The sequence below is a fragment of the Helicoverpa armigera genome, chromosome 27 (genome assembly GCF_030705265.1).
Source record: "Helicoverpa armigera isolate CAAS_96S chromosome 27, ASM3070526v1, whole genome shotgun sequence".
In the NCBI taxonomy this organism is placed as follows: Eukaryota; Metazoa; Arthropoda; class Insecta; order Lepidoptera; family Noctuidae; genus Helicoverpa; species Helicoverpa armigera.
Window position 1 is genome coordinate 4,053,559 of NC_087146.1, and position 17,439 is coordinate 4,070,997.

The 17,439-nt window shown below is 33.3% G+C and overlaps 2 protein-coding genes across 4 annotated transcripts; both read left to right on the top strand.

The window, feature by feature from the left end:
• The first annotated feature begins 487 nt into the window (after positions 1–487).
• LOC110369604 (PC4 and SFRS1-interacting protein) lies at positions 488–17,360 on the top strand. Of its 3 annotated transcripts, none has more exons than XM_064042042.1 (17): positions 488–579; positions 704–863; positions 1,770–1,825; positions 2,231–2,393; positions 2,843–2,956; positions 3,328–3,408; positions 3,564–3,745; positions 5,342–5,501; positions 5,970–6,006; positions 8,924–9,088; positions 9,532–9,633; positions 10,006–10,140; positions 10,820–11,001; positions 11,497–11,623; positions 12,240–12,359; positions 12,781–13,172; positions 15,513–17,360. In XM_064042042.1, the coding sequence occupies exons 2-17, from the start codon at positions 783–785 to the stop codon at positions 15,570–15,572; spliced, it is 2,157 nt and encodes a 718-aa protein (XP_063898112.1). In that variant the 5' UTR covers positions 488–579; positions 704–782; the 3' UTR covers positions 15,573–17,360. The 3 variants fall into 3 exon arrangements, with proteins under 3 accessions (XP_063898112.1, XP_063898113.1, XP_063898114.1); XM_064042043.1 differs by having other exon boundaries at positions 498–579; positions 711–863; XM_064042044.1 differs by lacking the exon at positions 488–579 and adding an exon at positions 13,881–13,939 and having other exon boundaries at positions 586–863.
• Positions 6,763–8,303, top strand: LOC135118857 (uncharacterized protein DDB_G0283697-like). Its single transcript, XM_064041910.1, has 2 exons — positions 6,763–7,069; positions 7,358–8,303. The coding sequence occupies exons 1-2, from the start codon at positions 6,876–6,878 to the stop codon at positions 8,301–8,303; spliced, it is 1,140 nt and encodes a 379-aa protein (XP_063897980.1). The 5' UTR covers positions 6,763–6,875.
• Positions 17,361–17,439: the final 79 nt, after the last annotated feature.

The following is a 17,439-nucleotide window of genomic DNA, read 5'->3' on the forward strand; positions in this document are numbered from 1 at the left end:
CAATAGAATTAAGTGGGTGGATAGGGTTATTATCGGCACCTATTGGCACACACAGCAAATCGTGATTTGAAATGCAAGTAAATGTAGGCGCAATGTTTTTGAATATCTTTTAATTTTTTTAATCGTTGCTTGATAAACGAACGGTAATTACATGAAACTACATTCGCCAATGCAGTAAGAACCTAGAGGGCATCAAGCCATGACTGCTCTTTCTCTTTTCCTTCTATAACTGGATAGTTAAAGGGTCAGCTTTCCTGATTATTCCCTTCATTTCGATCTCATGACGTCGCTCTCGGACACCTGGCACTTCTTCATATCTTTGACCACTACATCCCTCCCAGTTTTGGGGCGTCTTCAGATCTAGCTAAGTATGCTACTATCAAATAATATATTTTAACTGTTTTAGTTCAAAATAATGATGAATGAATTTTAACTAATAACTCCGCATCGTTCATTGTATTGTTTTAATAAATATTTACGAACGAAATAAAAATGTAAAAATGGTAGATATTTAATAATTTCATATAGGAACACCAACAAACGCCATGTTTATTTCTTTACCGTCAATTCGTTGCCGCGGTAAGAATTTTTTTATAGGTTATTACTTATCTTGGCGTCTTTATGAATAAGCTAAATAATTACAGAATATTCACAACAAATGCTTTATTAAATAAATAAAAATCACCGGTACAATATCGTTTAGTTTCCAGTTTCTGTGAAAACGCAGTGAGCAGTTGGGAATAGCAAGAATACATTAAGCATAACATCGGCGTTCATTGAAAATGGGCAAAAAAGTAAGAGAATACAAATCTGGCGACTTTATCTTCGCTAAAGTAAAAGGATATCCAGCATGGCCAGCCCGGGTGAGTGTGAAATATCAGTTATATTGCTGTCATTGTGTGTTAAAATGTAAAAGCTGGAGTCTTTGTGTTCTAATTGGGTTGGAGCGCGGGAAGACATGTTGTGTAGCGGTCCCGACGCCTTCGCACAGCCCCAAGGTCTCACAAAGCAAATAGCGCCGATATTATCCACAGAATTTACATTTTTAATATTGACATAGCAACAGATCACTGAAAACTGATAACATTGTTTTAATATCATTTAATGACTGATTTGTTATAATTCAGTTGGGGTTTTTACGTTTTTGTACTTGACTCGTATTCCTTAAGCTTCTAATACAAATAATTAGTACTTTATAACAAAAAGATAGTGTATGTAATAGATAAAATTTTGTCACCATTATAATAATTGATTGTCACTTGTATGAAGCACTCATTTGAAAGCATTTGTTCATCTTTTGTCAATTGAACAATGATTAAATCTTTATTGCACTATTATTGTATCTAATCTTCAGATTATTTTGTATTTTTATTATGATAGGTAAATAAAAATATTGACAATAATAAAAATTATCTGTCTAGTTTTGTCACCAAATTTTTTTGGTCTCTTATTTTAGTTATGAAAAAGCAACTTGCTAATTGATCTTCTTACAAAGTAAACAAATTAATAAACTACATAGTTTTTTCCTGTTAAAGCTTGTTGTAGAATTAATTTTTCTGCCTCGACTGCTTATGCTTTCTTTTTTATTCAATTTAAATGCTGATAATAATACAAAATAAGTTATTTGCTTACATAATAAGGAAATAATATCATAGTTCAGAAAACACACATTCTCTACTACATTATAAGTAGGGAAAATTCATCATTTTGGTTTTGCCCTAAATAAGCTTCCCTGAAACAGTGTTAAAAATTTTAAATTTTGATTTCAGGTCCAGAAAGCAAATGGGAAGAAATACTTTGTATATTTCTATGGAACGGGAGAGACGTAAGTGACTAATTTTATAATGTCTAGCAATTTAATTCTGAAAACTAGACTATATCTATAAAACTAGACTAAACTATATATCTGCTATAGATTGTCCCTTACTAAGCAAGTAATTTGAATGTTTTTGTATTGTATGTATTTTATTTCAAATGCATGATAATCATGTTATCAGAAATAAGTGAATTTGAATAGCAACATTATTTCCATAAAATATATGTATCTAAATTCTTATCTAAGGAAAACTATAGTTATTGTAAAAACATTAACTTTATTGGCTTAGATTCTGTTAATCATTCAGTTATTTTTTTGAAATATTTTTATTTCACCATCTATGTACACAGTAAACACACAAGGAAGAAAAAGTAGCATAAAATAGTGATATTTATTTTATACATTATTTTTCAGAGCAAATCTGTCCCCCGCCATGATATTTGACTATGCAGAGAACAAAGATAAGTTTCTGACTAAGAACGTGAAGCGACGAGACTTCAACGATGGAGTGAAGCAGATAGAACATGACTTCGCTAATAATGTGCCGCTTGAGCAAGTTATAGGAGTTCCTATGGAGGTAAGAGCCTAGGTTTCTTGCATTTATTTTAGTATCGTAGAATTTTTCTCTTCATTTTGATTTTGGGCCATGGTGTCTGTTGTCGAAGGAGATCAGCCAGCTGCGCAGAATATAATATAGTGCACAAGCATAAGCACAGACACATGTGACAGTCTCTATTCCTTCACTCTCGTAGCGCGATTGGACGGCAATCATACCACCGGAGAGCAATAAAAGCAGACCTGACAACTTCATCAGAGGCAATGAATGACAGAGACTTTAATCCAAGTTTTTTTCCACAATAAATTGTAAATCAATGGCAACTGTCAATCAATGTGATAAATTTTTTTGCTCAATATAAATAGCGGTACATGGCCTTGGTATTATAAATACGGCTTCACAGAGGTACCAATTCGACGCCTTTTATGAATAATATATCGTATAAAAAAAACATTCATATTAAAATGCAGGTACCACCAGCTGAATCTTCAACAAACGACTCTGCAAATGACTCCACGACAAATGACACCATGGATGACACCGCGGTCGACACCACCGCTGCCGACGATACTATGGCTGATGACGTAAGTTCTATAACTTTTAAAATACTGACTGCTGGTAGCTGAAACTCCACTTAATTTCAAAGATAGTTGTTCTGCCTTTGTTACATTCAGGTAAATAAATGGCTGCTTTTTATGTCAGCGAAGATGGCGATGAATTCAAGTTTATAATCTTAATTAGAACATGTTGTAGAATAATATTAAAACTAATGATTAGCAGGAATCAGAAGTAGAAAAAAAAATATTCTGCGCAAGCACATGGCATGCATAATAACAAAAAATAAATTAACAATACAGCAGAAAGGGAAACAGTAGAGAAAAAGTAAAAATAAATAGGCTTACAATATTACGTGTCTGTTTTTTCCTTTTTATTTCAAAGACATTATTTTTTCCAGACTACCCTCAATGCTACTCAGAATGACACGGCAGTTGAAGACTCAGATGACACTGGAAACTTGGTCATAGATGAAGGAAAGGTATGTAAAACAATATTTTATAATCAACTGTCTGTGTGTTTGCTTATTGTTATATTTAAAATAATTTAAATGATGCAACTCACTGTACGATATTTACAGTACCCTACTTTATGATAAAACGCAACTGTATCTCAAATTAACTTAATTTCCCACAGCAAAAACAAACAAAAAAAGGCAAAACCGACGTTAAACCTAAAGAAACCCCATCCAAGCCTGCGAAAGAGCCCAAGACTCCTCGCAGCAAGGCCAAGAAGGATGAGCCGGGTAAGGAGGAAGATGACGAGAAGAAGGACGAGGAGATTGTCAGCAGAAGTGGACGGAAGATACGACCAAAGAGGTGAGTTAGCTTGTTGTTAGATATAGTTATCGGCACGGATAATGAGCTCTCGGCGGAAGAGTGGGGATCGCTTTGCGCACTGTACACTTAAGGCAATAAACCAATAAATCACTTCTGCGCAGGTGAAGGTCAGGGCTCAATATCCTTGCCGATAATTATACTAGCCGTTTTCCAGCGGTTTCACCCGCGTTGGACGAGAACTTCTGGCCACAGGACATGGTGTTCCGTTGCTTCCGGGGACAAGTGCCACAGAACCTCACAGTTACATAGTGCTAGTGAAGTACTACTTACAGTTTTAAGTTTTTCTATCTATACTAAGATTATGAAGAGGAAAACTTTGTTTGTTTGGTTGTAATGGATAAACTCAAAAACTACTGGGCTGATTTAAAATATTCTTTCACCATTAGAAAGCTATATTATCTGAGAGTAACATAGGCTATATTTTATTCCGGTGCGGGCAGTAGCTCCCACAGGACGCGGGTGAAACCGCGGGAAAATGTCTAGTTTTTTATATACTAACAATTTGTACAATATAATATGTATGTTAGTCTGTAGGGTATACCCTACAGACTAATTGGCCCATAGATAGATATATCTATGGGCCAACGTAGCCTGAAAATAAAGTTATTTGATTTGATTCACCCGCGTTCCGTGGGAACTACTGCCCGTATCGAGTTAAAACATAAATATTAATCCACCATTTTGTTACAAAAAATGTGACAAATAAAGAATCGTTCAACCGATTTGTGCAAGGTTCACAACCGTCTACTACATGGTCTGAACAAAGCTTAAACATTTGGTTTGGATAGGTGAGCTTGTTCTTGAGTTATACAATTATGTACAACGAAAAGTGGGATTAATTTTTATATGCATAGATGTTACTTGCAGATAATGTAGCCTCCTGAATGGTGAAATTTTAAAATCGGCTCAGTAGTTTTTTATTTTATCCATTACAAAGAAGAAAACATTTTTTATTAATTTACCACAAAATATCACTATTATTTTTTCCTTTTTATAATTTTAGTATAGATTGGATTCTGTAACCTCTGTTATAATGATTTAAGCAAGTCATTGTATCAATTAGAATCCAAAGATTAAAATCGTCTCGTGCCGAAATTCAGTTTCTGAGATTTGAACTGCGTTTGCGATTGAGACGGACATACACGATGCTTAAAATGATTGTTAGTAATTATTGTGAGTGTGACCCATACTCGAATAAATAAATAAATACATTATAGATGTCGCTCACGTATCGGTCTGTTCAGTCATGAAAGGCGTTGTATCACAGACACCACCACATAAATCGTCTGCAATAGACGAAAGGGCCGTTGTACACATTATAGATAAGCTATACATATAATTGCCAAGTTTCGTCAAAATCCTTTAGTAGTAGTAGTAGTTTTTGCGTGAAAGAGTAACAAACATACACAAACATCCTCATAAACTTTCGCGTTTATAATATTAGTAGTAATTAGGATTAGGATAAGTAGGATTCCCGACTTGATTTGTTTCATATACAAATTAATTGTAACTACTACATGAATTTCTTTTCATGTTCATAATATTTTCCTAAAATTAATGACCATTTACCCACAGATACATAGACGAACAAACGGAAGACAATATGACATTACCCTCGCCCGCGCCGAAAAAGCGTCGCGGCGCCTCCCCTCCCCCCGACAAGGAGAAAGAGAAAACTGAACAGAAAGATAAACAGCCAGAGAAGAATGTTAAACAGTTCAATGCTGTGTCACAGGTAAGTCGAAATCAAAGTCAAAGTCATTTTTTGGGTTCCATACCCAAAGGGTAAAACGGGACCCTATTGTTTTCGCTCCTCTGTCCGTCCGTCTGTCCGTCTGTCACCAGGTAGATGATAGTTAGAGAGCTGAAATTTTCACAGATGTTGTATTTTTGTTGCCGCTATAACAATAATTACTGAAAACTAGAATTAAATAAATATTTTGGGGGGCCCCCATACATCAAACGTGATTTTTTTGTCCGTTTTATGAACATTTGGCCGGTTTTTTTATTCCAATTAGGCCTATAATAGGTCTTTCGAAACGTCAAACTAGTTGCACGGTTCCAAAGAGTGGGTTTTATGGAGAAGAACCGGCAAGAAACTCCATAGGCACCTATTTTTGGCCAGCAATTTTTATATAGGTTTTATATTTTCTCTTTATGAAATTATGTTTTTAATTAAAGTTATAATTTTCTTTATTTACAGTCAGAGCTAGAAGATTTAAAAGAGCCGTTTAAACCAGGTAAGAATCTTTTAATTATATCTCGCCATTAGAATATTTGTTTCCCAACCATAAACAACGTCAATCTGACCTCTTCAGAACAGTTACCTAGGTAACCCCTTGGTAAGCCTGGTAGTCAGACTTAATGGCTTCTGAATACCCGTAACGACTGCTAAAGATGTACAATTTAACGAGACTTCCGAAACACAAGAGTTTCCTATATTTTGATCGATTGACTCGTGTGGAGCTATGATTATTAAACAAAAAAAAATGGAATTGATAACCTTCTCCTTTTTTGGAAGACGGATAACGAAGGAATATAATAATAAGATAAAATAATTAAAAAAAAAAAACTAAATCTTAGGCCGGAATAGAATTGAGTTTATCGAACGAGTTCATTGACCTTTCCGCAAAGTTGACCGTTCCAATAGCATAAATTAATCTTCTAATTGAAAGTCCTAATTATGTAGATTTCGACTTTATTTAAATACGAGTATAAAACAAGGTATCGTTTTCAGGAACGACCGATACCAAGATAAGTAGGACATCAATTTGCCAAGAGGTCAACGATCTCATTCGTGACGTACCCGATGAGAAATTGGAAGCGCTCAGTAAACATATCAGATTTATCATGCAAATATATTTATCTAATGACAAAAAAGATGAAATATTTTTAAGTAAATTAAAAAAAGAAAATTAATATCTTTCTATTATTTTTGTGTTTAACCTCTTTGTTAATAGGCTGAATGTTAAACATCGCAACCAAAAAAAAAAAAAAAACTCGTCCACAGTGAATTCTATTTTCAAACAATGCATTATTGCCGCGAAAGTTACAAAGAAAAAAAGTTTTGTAGCGAAAAATATCAACTTTTATTGAATTTTTATGAGAAATGGACGATATAAGTGGTGAAAGTAGTCAATTTAGTTTGAAAGACGATATATTCAGTCAATATGACGATAATTTCGTTACTGAAGATTGTTTGAAAAGTTACGAAAGTAATATTGGATCTAAGAATGATGAGATGCGTGAAGGTAATTATTTTTTAACCATTTTTATATATCTAACCATACATATAAATACATAGCTAGACTTTTTAAATACATGTAGTTTTCTAGCAAATTCATTCTTTTTAAAAATAAATATTCAATTTTGAGAGTTATTGTGTAAATTCTTTCGAAAATATACAAAGGCCCTAGTTCACCGACCTCATAAACATCAGTTTTCTTAAAACAACTCTTTACTGCGAAATTATATGGTGGTCGGTTTTCTAGAGATTCTGGCAAAATTTTTTCGAAATCTAGACCTATTCTTATTACTATTAAAAGAATAATTAATGATTGTTCTATACATATTTTTAGATTCAAATTCAAGCAAAGAAAAAGAACAGAATGTTACCCAAACCAAAATAATACCTACATTTGGTAAACAGAAGAATTTGAAAAAAGACAACAAGAAACCTACTGCCAAGCCTAAGAAATTTGTTCCACCGGTTAAAAATAACATTACTGAAGTAAATACGAATAAAACTGGCTATTCAGATGAAAGTTTGACACAGAACTCGCAATTGACCCAATATTTGACTGAAAATTCTTCAAAAACTAATGATTTTGTACCTTTTACACAATTTACGGATACTACTAGTATAAATGATTCAACTCAAAATGTATTTCCCAAACCCTTGAATGAGACTTTTAATTCAAATATAAATAGCGTAGATTATGTAGACAATAGCTATGGAAATATTGGATATGACAATGATAATATTTTCGAAGATATTAATCGTGTATCATATGTTAATGAAATACCACATACACAAGATATTGTAAATGAAAATACTTTTCAAAAAAAAGTTTCGCTGCCAAAGAGGAGGGAAGGTATCCTAGGCTGTATAATATCAAATTCCTTAAACATACTAGACAATGAAGATATAATACCTACAGATCTATCCCAGAATTCAGATAACTCAAGCGTAAAAAATCTGTCACAAAGTCAAAACCAATCTTTTTGCTCTGTAACGTCTTTGAGTAAAACTTACAAGAATTTGGACTGCAATAGTTTTATTAACGATATCTATAAAATACCACAGGGCAATGATTTTTTAGACCTTTTCAAAAATAATGCCTGTAAAAAGGTTAAATATGTCCCTATGACCATAGAGTATGGTGATATAGGATTTAATCTAAAATACTCGGAATATATGAAAAACCAAAATGGTGAAGTATTTGAGAGAAGCGAGGAAGAAATTGATACTTGTACGAAAATAATAAATATGTATCCGAAAGAAAATAGTATTTTGAAGAAGAAGTTAAATATGTAGTGTTGATTATGAATTTTAGTAGAATTTTTGTTGATATAAATATTTGTTGATTTAATTTGTCTTTGATTTCTTAGCTGGTCTTTCTTCGGGTGGCACGTTAAATTGGTAGGTCCGGGTTGTCATTTAAACATCGTTAGCAGTTTTTACGGTAGTCAGAAGCCAGAAAGTCGGACGACCAGTCTTACTAGTACTAAGGGGTATTGGGCTGCCCGGGTAACTGGGTCGAGGAGTTCAAATAGGCACTCGCTCCATGTAGCACACTGGTACTCAGTTGCATCCGGTGAGACTGGAAGCCGAACTCAACATAGATGGGAAAAGGCTCTTAACTGGTCTTGTTATGCGACTGAATTTTATCTGGGTTCGATTCCTAGATTGCCTTGTAGCAGTTAATACAGATTTTGAAGTTGAGGAACGCAGCACATTTATACTTATACGTGAAAAAGTCACTCAACTGATGTATTTCAGTTTTGGCTTCACTAAAATCACTCGATTGTCAATATCTACTATTATATATTTAAAGAAGAAATAGCCGCCGTGGTCCACAGTCGGCTTGGAGGCTATTATTATGAAAATATTTTTTTTTTTTTTTCTTGATGAAGAAATAAATACATTTTCCACAGAGGACGCAGAAAAAGAGAATATACTAATAGCTTACTTACCATCGGGGCAGTATATAGGCATCAAACTATTCCAGTCTAGACCGAACAGCTTTAAGAACGAAGCCTCTAGACTCCAGTGGGATAAACAGGCCGCTTCTAACGCGTTGACACTCAAATTACAATTAGGTAAGTTGAATATACTTTACTAATCTATAAATATTTTATATTATCTACATACATTATTACTAGCTTCCGACAACCACTTCACCCGCGTCCCGTTTAAACTACTTTTCACACATGGATAAAAAGTAGCCTATGTGTTATATTATTGCCAAGTGTCATCAAAATCCAGTCCTTATCGCGTGAAAAAGATATGAACATTCATACGTACACACATCTATACATACAAACTTTTTATCCAGATGCGCGGCATAGTTCCCAAGTCATAATTTATTTATTCTGAAAGGCAATTTTTTTGTTTTACATCATACATGGCGAAAGCTAGTAAATTATTGATTTAGGGGAACAGATAGTGTATTTACAAAAAAAAACTAGTCACATGCATTTAATACATGGTTCGTATTTATTTGACACCAACTCTAAAATAACATTTTGTCATTTGTCAACAGAAAAAGGTCACATAACAACTCAGTCAGTATTAGCTCAGCTGGTGACAGATCTGAACCTCACAGACGAGGAAAAGGCTACACTTGATAAGGAGAGAGAAACAGGTATTTAACCAGTTTTTATTTTAACTTACCTTGTAAACTAAATAGATAAAAACAATACTCCATTTGATAGGTACTTATCTAAAGGTTTTTTTAACCACGTCAAAAATCATCAAATGACCCCTCCCGCTGTGGGTTAGCAGCGGTGAGGGAGTGTCAGACTCTTACTGACTAAAAACCGTCATGTTCCGTCGTAGGCCTTTTATGTACCAGGGCCGCGGTAACTCGCGCGAACAATCCCGCAGCCCCGGTTACTATTGTACTTACATTGATTTTTTGCCGCATTTTATTTTTAAACTGAGCTTTCAAACAAAAATTCAAGATATTATATATCTACGCCTAAAATATCTTTTATAATATTGTAATTATTTTCAGAGGAGAAGAAGTCCCGCGTACAATTCCTGAAGACTGAGATGAAGCTGATCGAGCTGGACGCTAAGATCAAAACGTGCCTTTCTCTAGACAAGGCAGATACTGACATGTGCCTCAAACTGTTGGATGAGTTAATTGGTTAGTAATCCTTATCTATACTAATATTATAAAGCTGAAGAGTTTGTTTGTTTGTTTGAACGCGCTAATCTCAGGAACTACTGGTCCGATTTGAAAATTTCTTTCAGTGTTAGATAGCCCATTTATCGAGGAAGGCTATAGGCTATAGGCTTCCCGGTACGGGAAGTAGTTCTCACGGGATGCGAGTGAAACCGCTGGCAGAAGCTAGTTAATATTATAAATGCGTAACTTTGTCTTTCGTGTTTTCACATAAAATCTACCATCGAAGTCAAAGTCAAATCATTTATTTCATTTAGGCCTTTACAAGCACTTATGACCGTCAAAAATTATAAATATGTTTGATTCTAGTTGCCCATTCCAAAAGTAGCTTCCTATGGAGAAGAACGGGCAAGAAACTCCATGGTTACTCTTATTTAAAAACAATAGGTAATAAATACGATAATAACATGGAAGATCATGTAGAATCACAGACAAAAATTATGAGAATAAAATGACAAAATTAAAATGCATGGTGTTAACATTTACAAATTGGTTTATATTTTGGTACAAAGTTACAAACAGATAAATGGATTTTGATGAAACTTGCCATAGGTACTTTTTATCCAAGTAAATGGAGTATTTTCCTCCCAGAAACCATTCAAAACATGTCATCTTAATATTATTATTTTCTTTCCAACAGAACTAGACATAAAACCCCTGATGCTGCTAAAGCACCCGACGTGCCTGGAGACCATCAAGCGCATGCGAGCGTATGTCGGCAACACTCCCTCCTGGGAGCTGTCCGAGAGCGCGGCGCTGGTCTTCACCAAGCAGGCGCATAAGATCCGCAAGCAGGCTGACTCACTCTATAAGAAGATGAAGGTACAATATGTAGCTAAGTTAAGGTAGCTTGTTAAGGAAAAGTGATGATTCTCCGTAAAATCTTTAGTAAAAATCTACACAACGAATCTTAGTAATTCTTTACATCTTTTATGTGACATGATCTCATGACTAAGTTTATTTGATATATTCATCTTTTAAAAAATTATCATGAAAAGGTAGACACATATATTAAAAATCTATTTTAAAGATATCCTATTCCACAATATGCACAATTTGGCATATTGCATTGCAAAACATGCTCTGAGTTCTGATGAAAATACATGACTAGCGTGTGTTTTAGTTTTTTTTATTTACTACAAATCAAAGATTTAAAAATCGTCACTTGCCAAACTTCAGTTTCTGATATTTGAACAGTGTTTGCGATTAAGATGGACACACAATATTCACATATCGAAAACCATTATAGTTGACTGGCTTCCGCCAGCAGTTTTGAACGCCTCCTAGTCTAATAACAACGTTTGTCGTTTATTTCAGGACCTATTCATGCCACTAGAAGGATTATCGTTCTGGGAGTATTTCACAAACCGCGTGCTCAAATTCAAGAAGGTTACATCCAATTTAAGCGCTGATGAGTTGCTCGAAATGATTCATGAGCCTTTGGGTGAGTTTTATATTCAATCTATATTCTTCTAATACTGTAAATGCGAAAGAATGTATGTATGGATCTTTTTCATCTTTCTGCCAAAACTACTGAGTGAACTTTGATTAAACTTGGCTGTAAAAGCTATAATTATGTACTAATAATATTGTATACTAAAGGCACTGAAACTTCCGAACTGATTCAAAAAATTATTTCACTGTTCGAAAGCTACACTATCCCTGAGTAACATAGGCTATATTTTATCCCAATACGAGCAGAAATTCCTCTGAGACGTGGGTGAAACCTTGGAAAAGTCGCTTATATGTCAGAAAAACAAATAGGCTACTTTTTATCTGAGTACGATATGTAGTTGCAAAAAGGAAAAGGAAGCAAGTAAAAGTAAAAGCGCTCTCAGAAACTAATGCCCATTTTCACCAACAATCTCTTAATCTAAGTGCCACTTATAATAAGGGCTCTCCCAATTTTGACATAAATAACTATGGATAAGGGATACCTAAACTTTGGTGAAAACGAAATTCTTATTAAGTGTTCCGTAAATGCTCTTAGGGGATCCCTTAATTTAGGTATTTGTTGGTGAAAATGGGCATAAGTCTATAATATATTGTTGTGTTTCCAGAGATGTCACTACCCACAATGCACTCGATGAAAGAAGCCGTTGACGCCGCCAATGAGGCTGAACAGCTCGAGATCACACAACCAGAGAACGATGACAAAGCTAAGAAGAAATCTACACCAGGTACATTTTATTAAAACCTTCTCACAAAACTTACCTTGCTTAAATACCAATAAGAATTTCTATCAATATTTAATTAAATCATGTAGATTGTGGCTTTTAATAATTACTTGGTACATGTTGGCCTTACACTAAATTACGTATACTAGTGCTTGTTCTGTCACATGAAGCGACTGCCTATCTGATCTCCATAACTTAGTTACCTAGGCAACGCGAAACCCGACTGCACATCATGTCAAAATGATTATCGGAACACACGAATTTAACGTGCTCCCCATAACATCGAGATACTTGTCACAACAAGATGATCATTCATCCACACCCCGTAAAATATAATTTTCACCCTGTTTTAATTTTGAAAGATTACACTGTCACCAATGTAGGCCTAATAAACAAACAAATAACAAACAATATCTCTCCCCAGCAAAAACAAAGAAAACAGCAAACAACACACCAAAACAGCCCGTCAAACGTCAATCTTCTAGAAAACTACAACAAGAAGAGAAAGACAAAGAGCCAGAGGCAGAAGCACAAACAGAAACAACACCAGAAGAAGAAGAATTAGCACCAAAACCCACAGAAAGTGAAGAAGCAACGGAGAAACAGAACGAAAGCCGGGAAAAAACGCCAGAAACCGCCCCAGAGCCAGAAAAACCCAGTGAAAGTCCAACAGAAGACACAGAACCGTCTAAAGAAGAGAATGGAGAAGTGGAGAAGAATGAGACGGAGAAGAATGTGGAGAATGAAGCGGAGAAAGTGGAGAAGGTTAAGGAAAAGGAGGAAGTTGGAGAACCTAGGGCGAAACGATCGAGAGAGGTTAGTTTCTGTACTTTGATTTGATAGTTTTTATATTGGGTACTTGACTAGTTTTTTATGGTGCTCAGCTGCATCCGATGGAACTGGAAGCCGACCCTTACACAGTTGGGAAAAGGCTAGGCAGATGAGGATATAAACAGATTTAAATTGCTAGTAAATTGGTTGATATGGCTCAAATTTATTTATGGCTTAAGAAGTTTCACCCGCGTCCCTTGGAAACTACTCGATAAATTGGCTTTCTAGCACTGAAAAAATTTTTTGATTCCGTCTAGGAGTTCTTGATATTAGCGTATTCAATTATACAAACAAACTTTATAATATTACTATTTTTACCATACTTATGAACAGGTAATTAATTTGTAAATCGAGATCTAAAAAAAGGTTACCCAAGTTTTTGTTACTTATTTTAAATTAATACTTTGCATGGATTTATAACATAAATGTCTAAATTTTATGCTTATAGTTTCTAATGTAGTTAAAAATTATTTTGACTTTTATAGTTCCTAAGAACCGACTTCAATAATATACCAAAAACCTCCTTAGCCTGATAAATACAATGCTGAAAATAACATCAAAATCGGTTCATCCAAACGTGAGATGATCGCACACAAACATACATACAGGTCAAATTGAGAACCTAATTTTTTTGAAGTCGGTTAATAATACGAAACTGATTTAAGAAGTAAACGAAGAATTTCATTTTTGCAGATAAGACACAGGCGAATCCATGTAATATGATGATGTTTTGTACACATATTGCTGAAAGGGTCAGATATTTTCATTCTTTAAGGGCCTATTTTTCAATTATCAGTTGAATCCTATCTGAAGAATATGTTTTTGACGTTTTGGCACCTTTTGTATAAGGAACTACCCGTTTTTCCGCAGTTTCACCCCCTCGAGTCGGTCCCGAACTACTGCCCGTACTGAGATAAAATATAGCCTATGTTACACGGGAAGAGTGTAGCTTTCCAGCAGTGAAAGAATTTTTCAATGCGGGTCAGTAGTTTCGGGGCTTTTACGGTACAAAAAACATGTTTCCTCTTTATTATATTAGTATATGTCAAAACGCCATATTTATTCCTCGGATAAAAGTTAATTAATGATTTAAAAATCAGCCCTATATAAAATAGTATTTTTGCACGAAGTATATAATACAAAAAAAGTAGTCAAGTACCCAATTTGACGCGTATGCGAGTAAATATTAGAAAAAAATTACTAACATTTTTAAAATGCTTTTTTTAATAAAGTAATTAATTAAAAGCTTGATTAGAATGCCTTTAGAAAATTAAGAAATAATTAATCTTTAGGTAGATAAGCATGTTCCTATAAGCGTGTCGACAGATTTTTCTGTCAAAAATCGATATTTTGACGAATTTTCACTCGATAAATCTGTAGCAGTATTAATAATAATTTTTATATTTTTAATACTAATAGTTATTATTTATATTAAAACCTATGATAAATTAGTTTTTAGATTAATCTTTGATTTGATAATTATTATTTACATATTGATGGTGCTATTTAAAAGTTGCCAGTATTATCAATATCAACACTGCAACTCAAAAAAATATGTTTCTATTCGTGAAAGATATATTTATTATTTAAAAAGTGCCTTATGAGGAATTGATGCTTCAAAGTTAATTTAAAAGAGATTCATAAATAAATAATATGAGTGTATATAAACTCAAAAATTTCAACTTAAAAATGTAAAGTAAAAACTAAGGGCAATATTATGAGAATTTGCTTCCAAAAAATATCTGTGGTCTTACAACATTTTTTATTATAAATTGTTTACTAATACATAATATATCGGAATGAATTACTAACTAAATATATTCGCTTAAACTGCAAGTATTAGATAGACGCATGATAATTAATTTAATAGAATGATTATAGAAATTAGCTATTTTCAATTTATATGCCAATGAAAGTGAGAGAACATTTTAATATACATTTTTTTTTCGAATTCGAACCAGATATCGTCTCTGGTCTACTATTTTCGAAATGCATACCATGTCAATCATACCATGTCATACAATGTCTTCCATTTTTTACAAATTGATTTAAAAAAATATATTGTTTATAATATCGTATAGTTTTGTTGATACCTATAAAACAAAGGGCCCAAATTCACCGACAACATATATGCCAGTTTTCTTAAAACAACTGTTGTCTGTTTTTAATGAATTTTGAATCAGTTGTTTTAAGAAAAATTGACATTTATATAGTCGATGAACTTACGCCTCAATGATATCACATATATCCGATGATAAAATATCTAGGCACCTCCAAAAATTTGATAACAATTTAGTAATTAGTAAATTTATAATTGTTTTGCAGAGCAAGAAGACTGAACCTCCGCCACCCAGATCTCCAGCAAAGAGAAAGTCAAAATTTTAAATGATTTTTTTGTTTTTAAATAAAACATTGGACTTTTTATTTCTTTTGTACGAAACGGCCGCGCGGTGCGGTCTTGTTATTGTTTGTGGGTGCATTTTTATATTGTACTATACTATAGTGCTGTTTCACCCGCGTCCTGGGTGAATTTCTTCCCGTACCCGGATAAAATATAGCCTATTCGGGATATCTAGAGAGACTTACACAGGGACAGTAGTAGCTTATCAACAGTGAAAGAATTTTTGAAATCGGTTCTGTAGTTTCGGAACCTTTGCGGTACAAATAATGTGCAATGGTTTATAATCTAATATTATATAAAATGATAAATTTCGATAATTCTGTAGTTTCTTGAAGAATCTGTAAAATTAACATAATTACATATTGTTTTGTTAAATATTTTCTCGTGTACCTATTTAATAGCTGCCTAGAGCATTACAAATAATAACAAATAATCATACAGAGGCTAGTTTTTCAGTAAATCTACTAGTAGATAAATTACTTATAAACAAACAAAGTACAATAAAAAAGTGCACCCACAAGCTGAATAGTGGTAAACCCGCAAATTATTATGTAAAAATTTAGCGTATAAACAAGTTTCTATGAAATATTCGAAATAATCATAAATAAGTATGAATAACAAGCATTATTTGTACGAAAATGTCTTCTAAACATTACGTTGGTACATAATTTATGTAGCATTTTTTTTATATGTATAAAGAAAGGTTTTTCGTTCCCAGTTTTTAAATTGAGTTGCCGAGTTCTATGTGTAGTTGACAGCTGCCAGTTTTCTAGGGAAAACCTATTTTTTTTTTGTATTAACTTACAGCAACTGTCAATTGCACAGAAAACCCGTCAGACGCATACATAATTTTGTGCAATGTATTGTATACTTCAACTAAATAATAGTAATATTATATCTATAGTGTTATGAAAATCCAAGACAGATTTTAGAAAAGGTTTGATTTTAAAATAGAATGGTTGCAAAATAGTATTGTCAAGATTTTTTTAAATAAATTCTTTTATAATAAGTCTGCATGTTTATTAAGGATCAATAATTACAGTGATTGTTTTTTTAATGTCAAAATCTTGATCTCTCCGACTCTGTAACACCCATTTAGTTATAACGATAACCGAACCTTTTCAGTTGTCAAATCGCCGATGTGACCAATGGGCGGCAAGTATACGGCTGGTTATGGTTTGGTTATCGTTATAGTTAAATGGTGCAACTCACCCTTATTAATTTACTATTGAAGAGATAAGATCTGTAACTTGACTTTTTAGTGGAAAATTACTCAGATATTGTGAAAATTATAGTTTTTCTTCTTATACTTACTTTTCTATGGAACTGCATATGTAGCCCAAAATATCTCGTAAAAATTTTATCTGATTAAACTAGACTTTTAGAAGTATGATCAATGAGCGTTAATCACCATGTGCGCGAAAGCGGACTTTAAATCCAGGTGTCATCCAAATGTTTTTTTTACCTTCACACAGTCTGAAACTTCATTAGAACTATTTTTTAAATTACAAGAAAATTAGTTTAGTATCAAAAGAACATTTTAATTAATAGGTATTATAGTTTTTTTTTTATCCAGCACAGATTGAGAACGTTTAAAAGCGTAGTAAGATGTTTTCAAAATATTACAACTTTTGTTATTTCATGTTCGGAAACAACTGAATAAAAAAGTTAATAAAGTACATTTTTTTATTGTATTAGACGTATATTAGAGATAAATGTTAGCTATAATTTACATTGTAAATATTTACAATAAACATACCTACGTATATGAATATTTTGTTTTATTTGAAAAATGGCTGTTTTCCCGCGGTTTCAGAGACGATGGAAGATACTCAATTGGTTATGATTTTT

Excerpts from the sequence above, each read along its gene's own strand:
- LOC135118857 (XM_064041910.1), top strand. The coding sequence starts at position 6,876 with ATGGACGATATAAGTGGTGAAAGTAGTCAATTTAGTTTGAAAGACGAT. Across the intron at positions 7,070-7,357 it reads ACCATACATATAAATACATA|CAAAGAAAAAGAACAGAATG; the intron begins GCTAGACTTTTT and ends TTCAAATTCAAG.
- LOC110369604 (XM_064042042.1), top strand. The coding sequence starts at position 783 with ATGGGCAAAAAAGTAAGAGAATACAAATCTGGCGACTTTATCTTCGCT. Across the intron at positions 2,394-2,842 it reads TTATAGGAGTTCCTATGGAG|GTACCACCAGCTGAATCTTC; the intron begins GTAAGAGCCTAG and ends ATTAAAATGCAG. Across the intron at positions 13,173-15,512 it reads GGGCGAAACGATCGAGAGAG|AGCAAGAAGACTGAACCTCC; the intron begins GTTAGTTTCTGT and ends ATTGTTTTGCAG.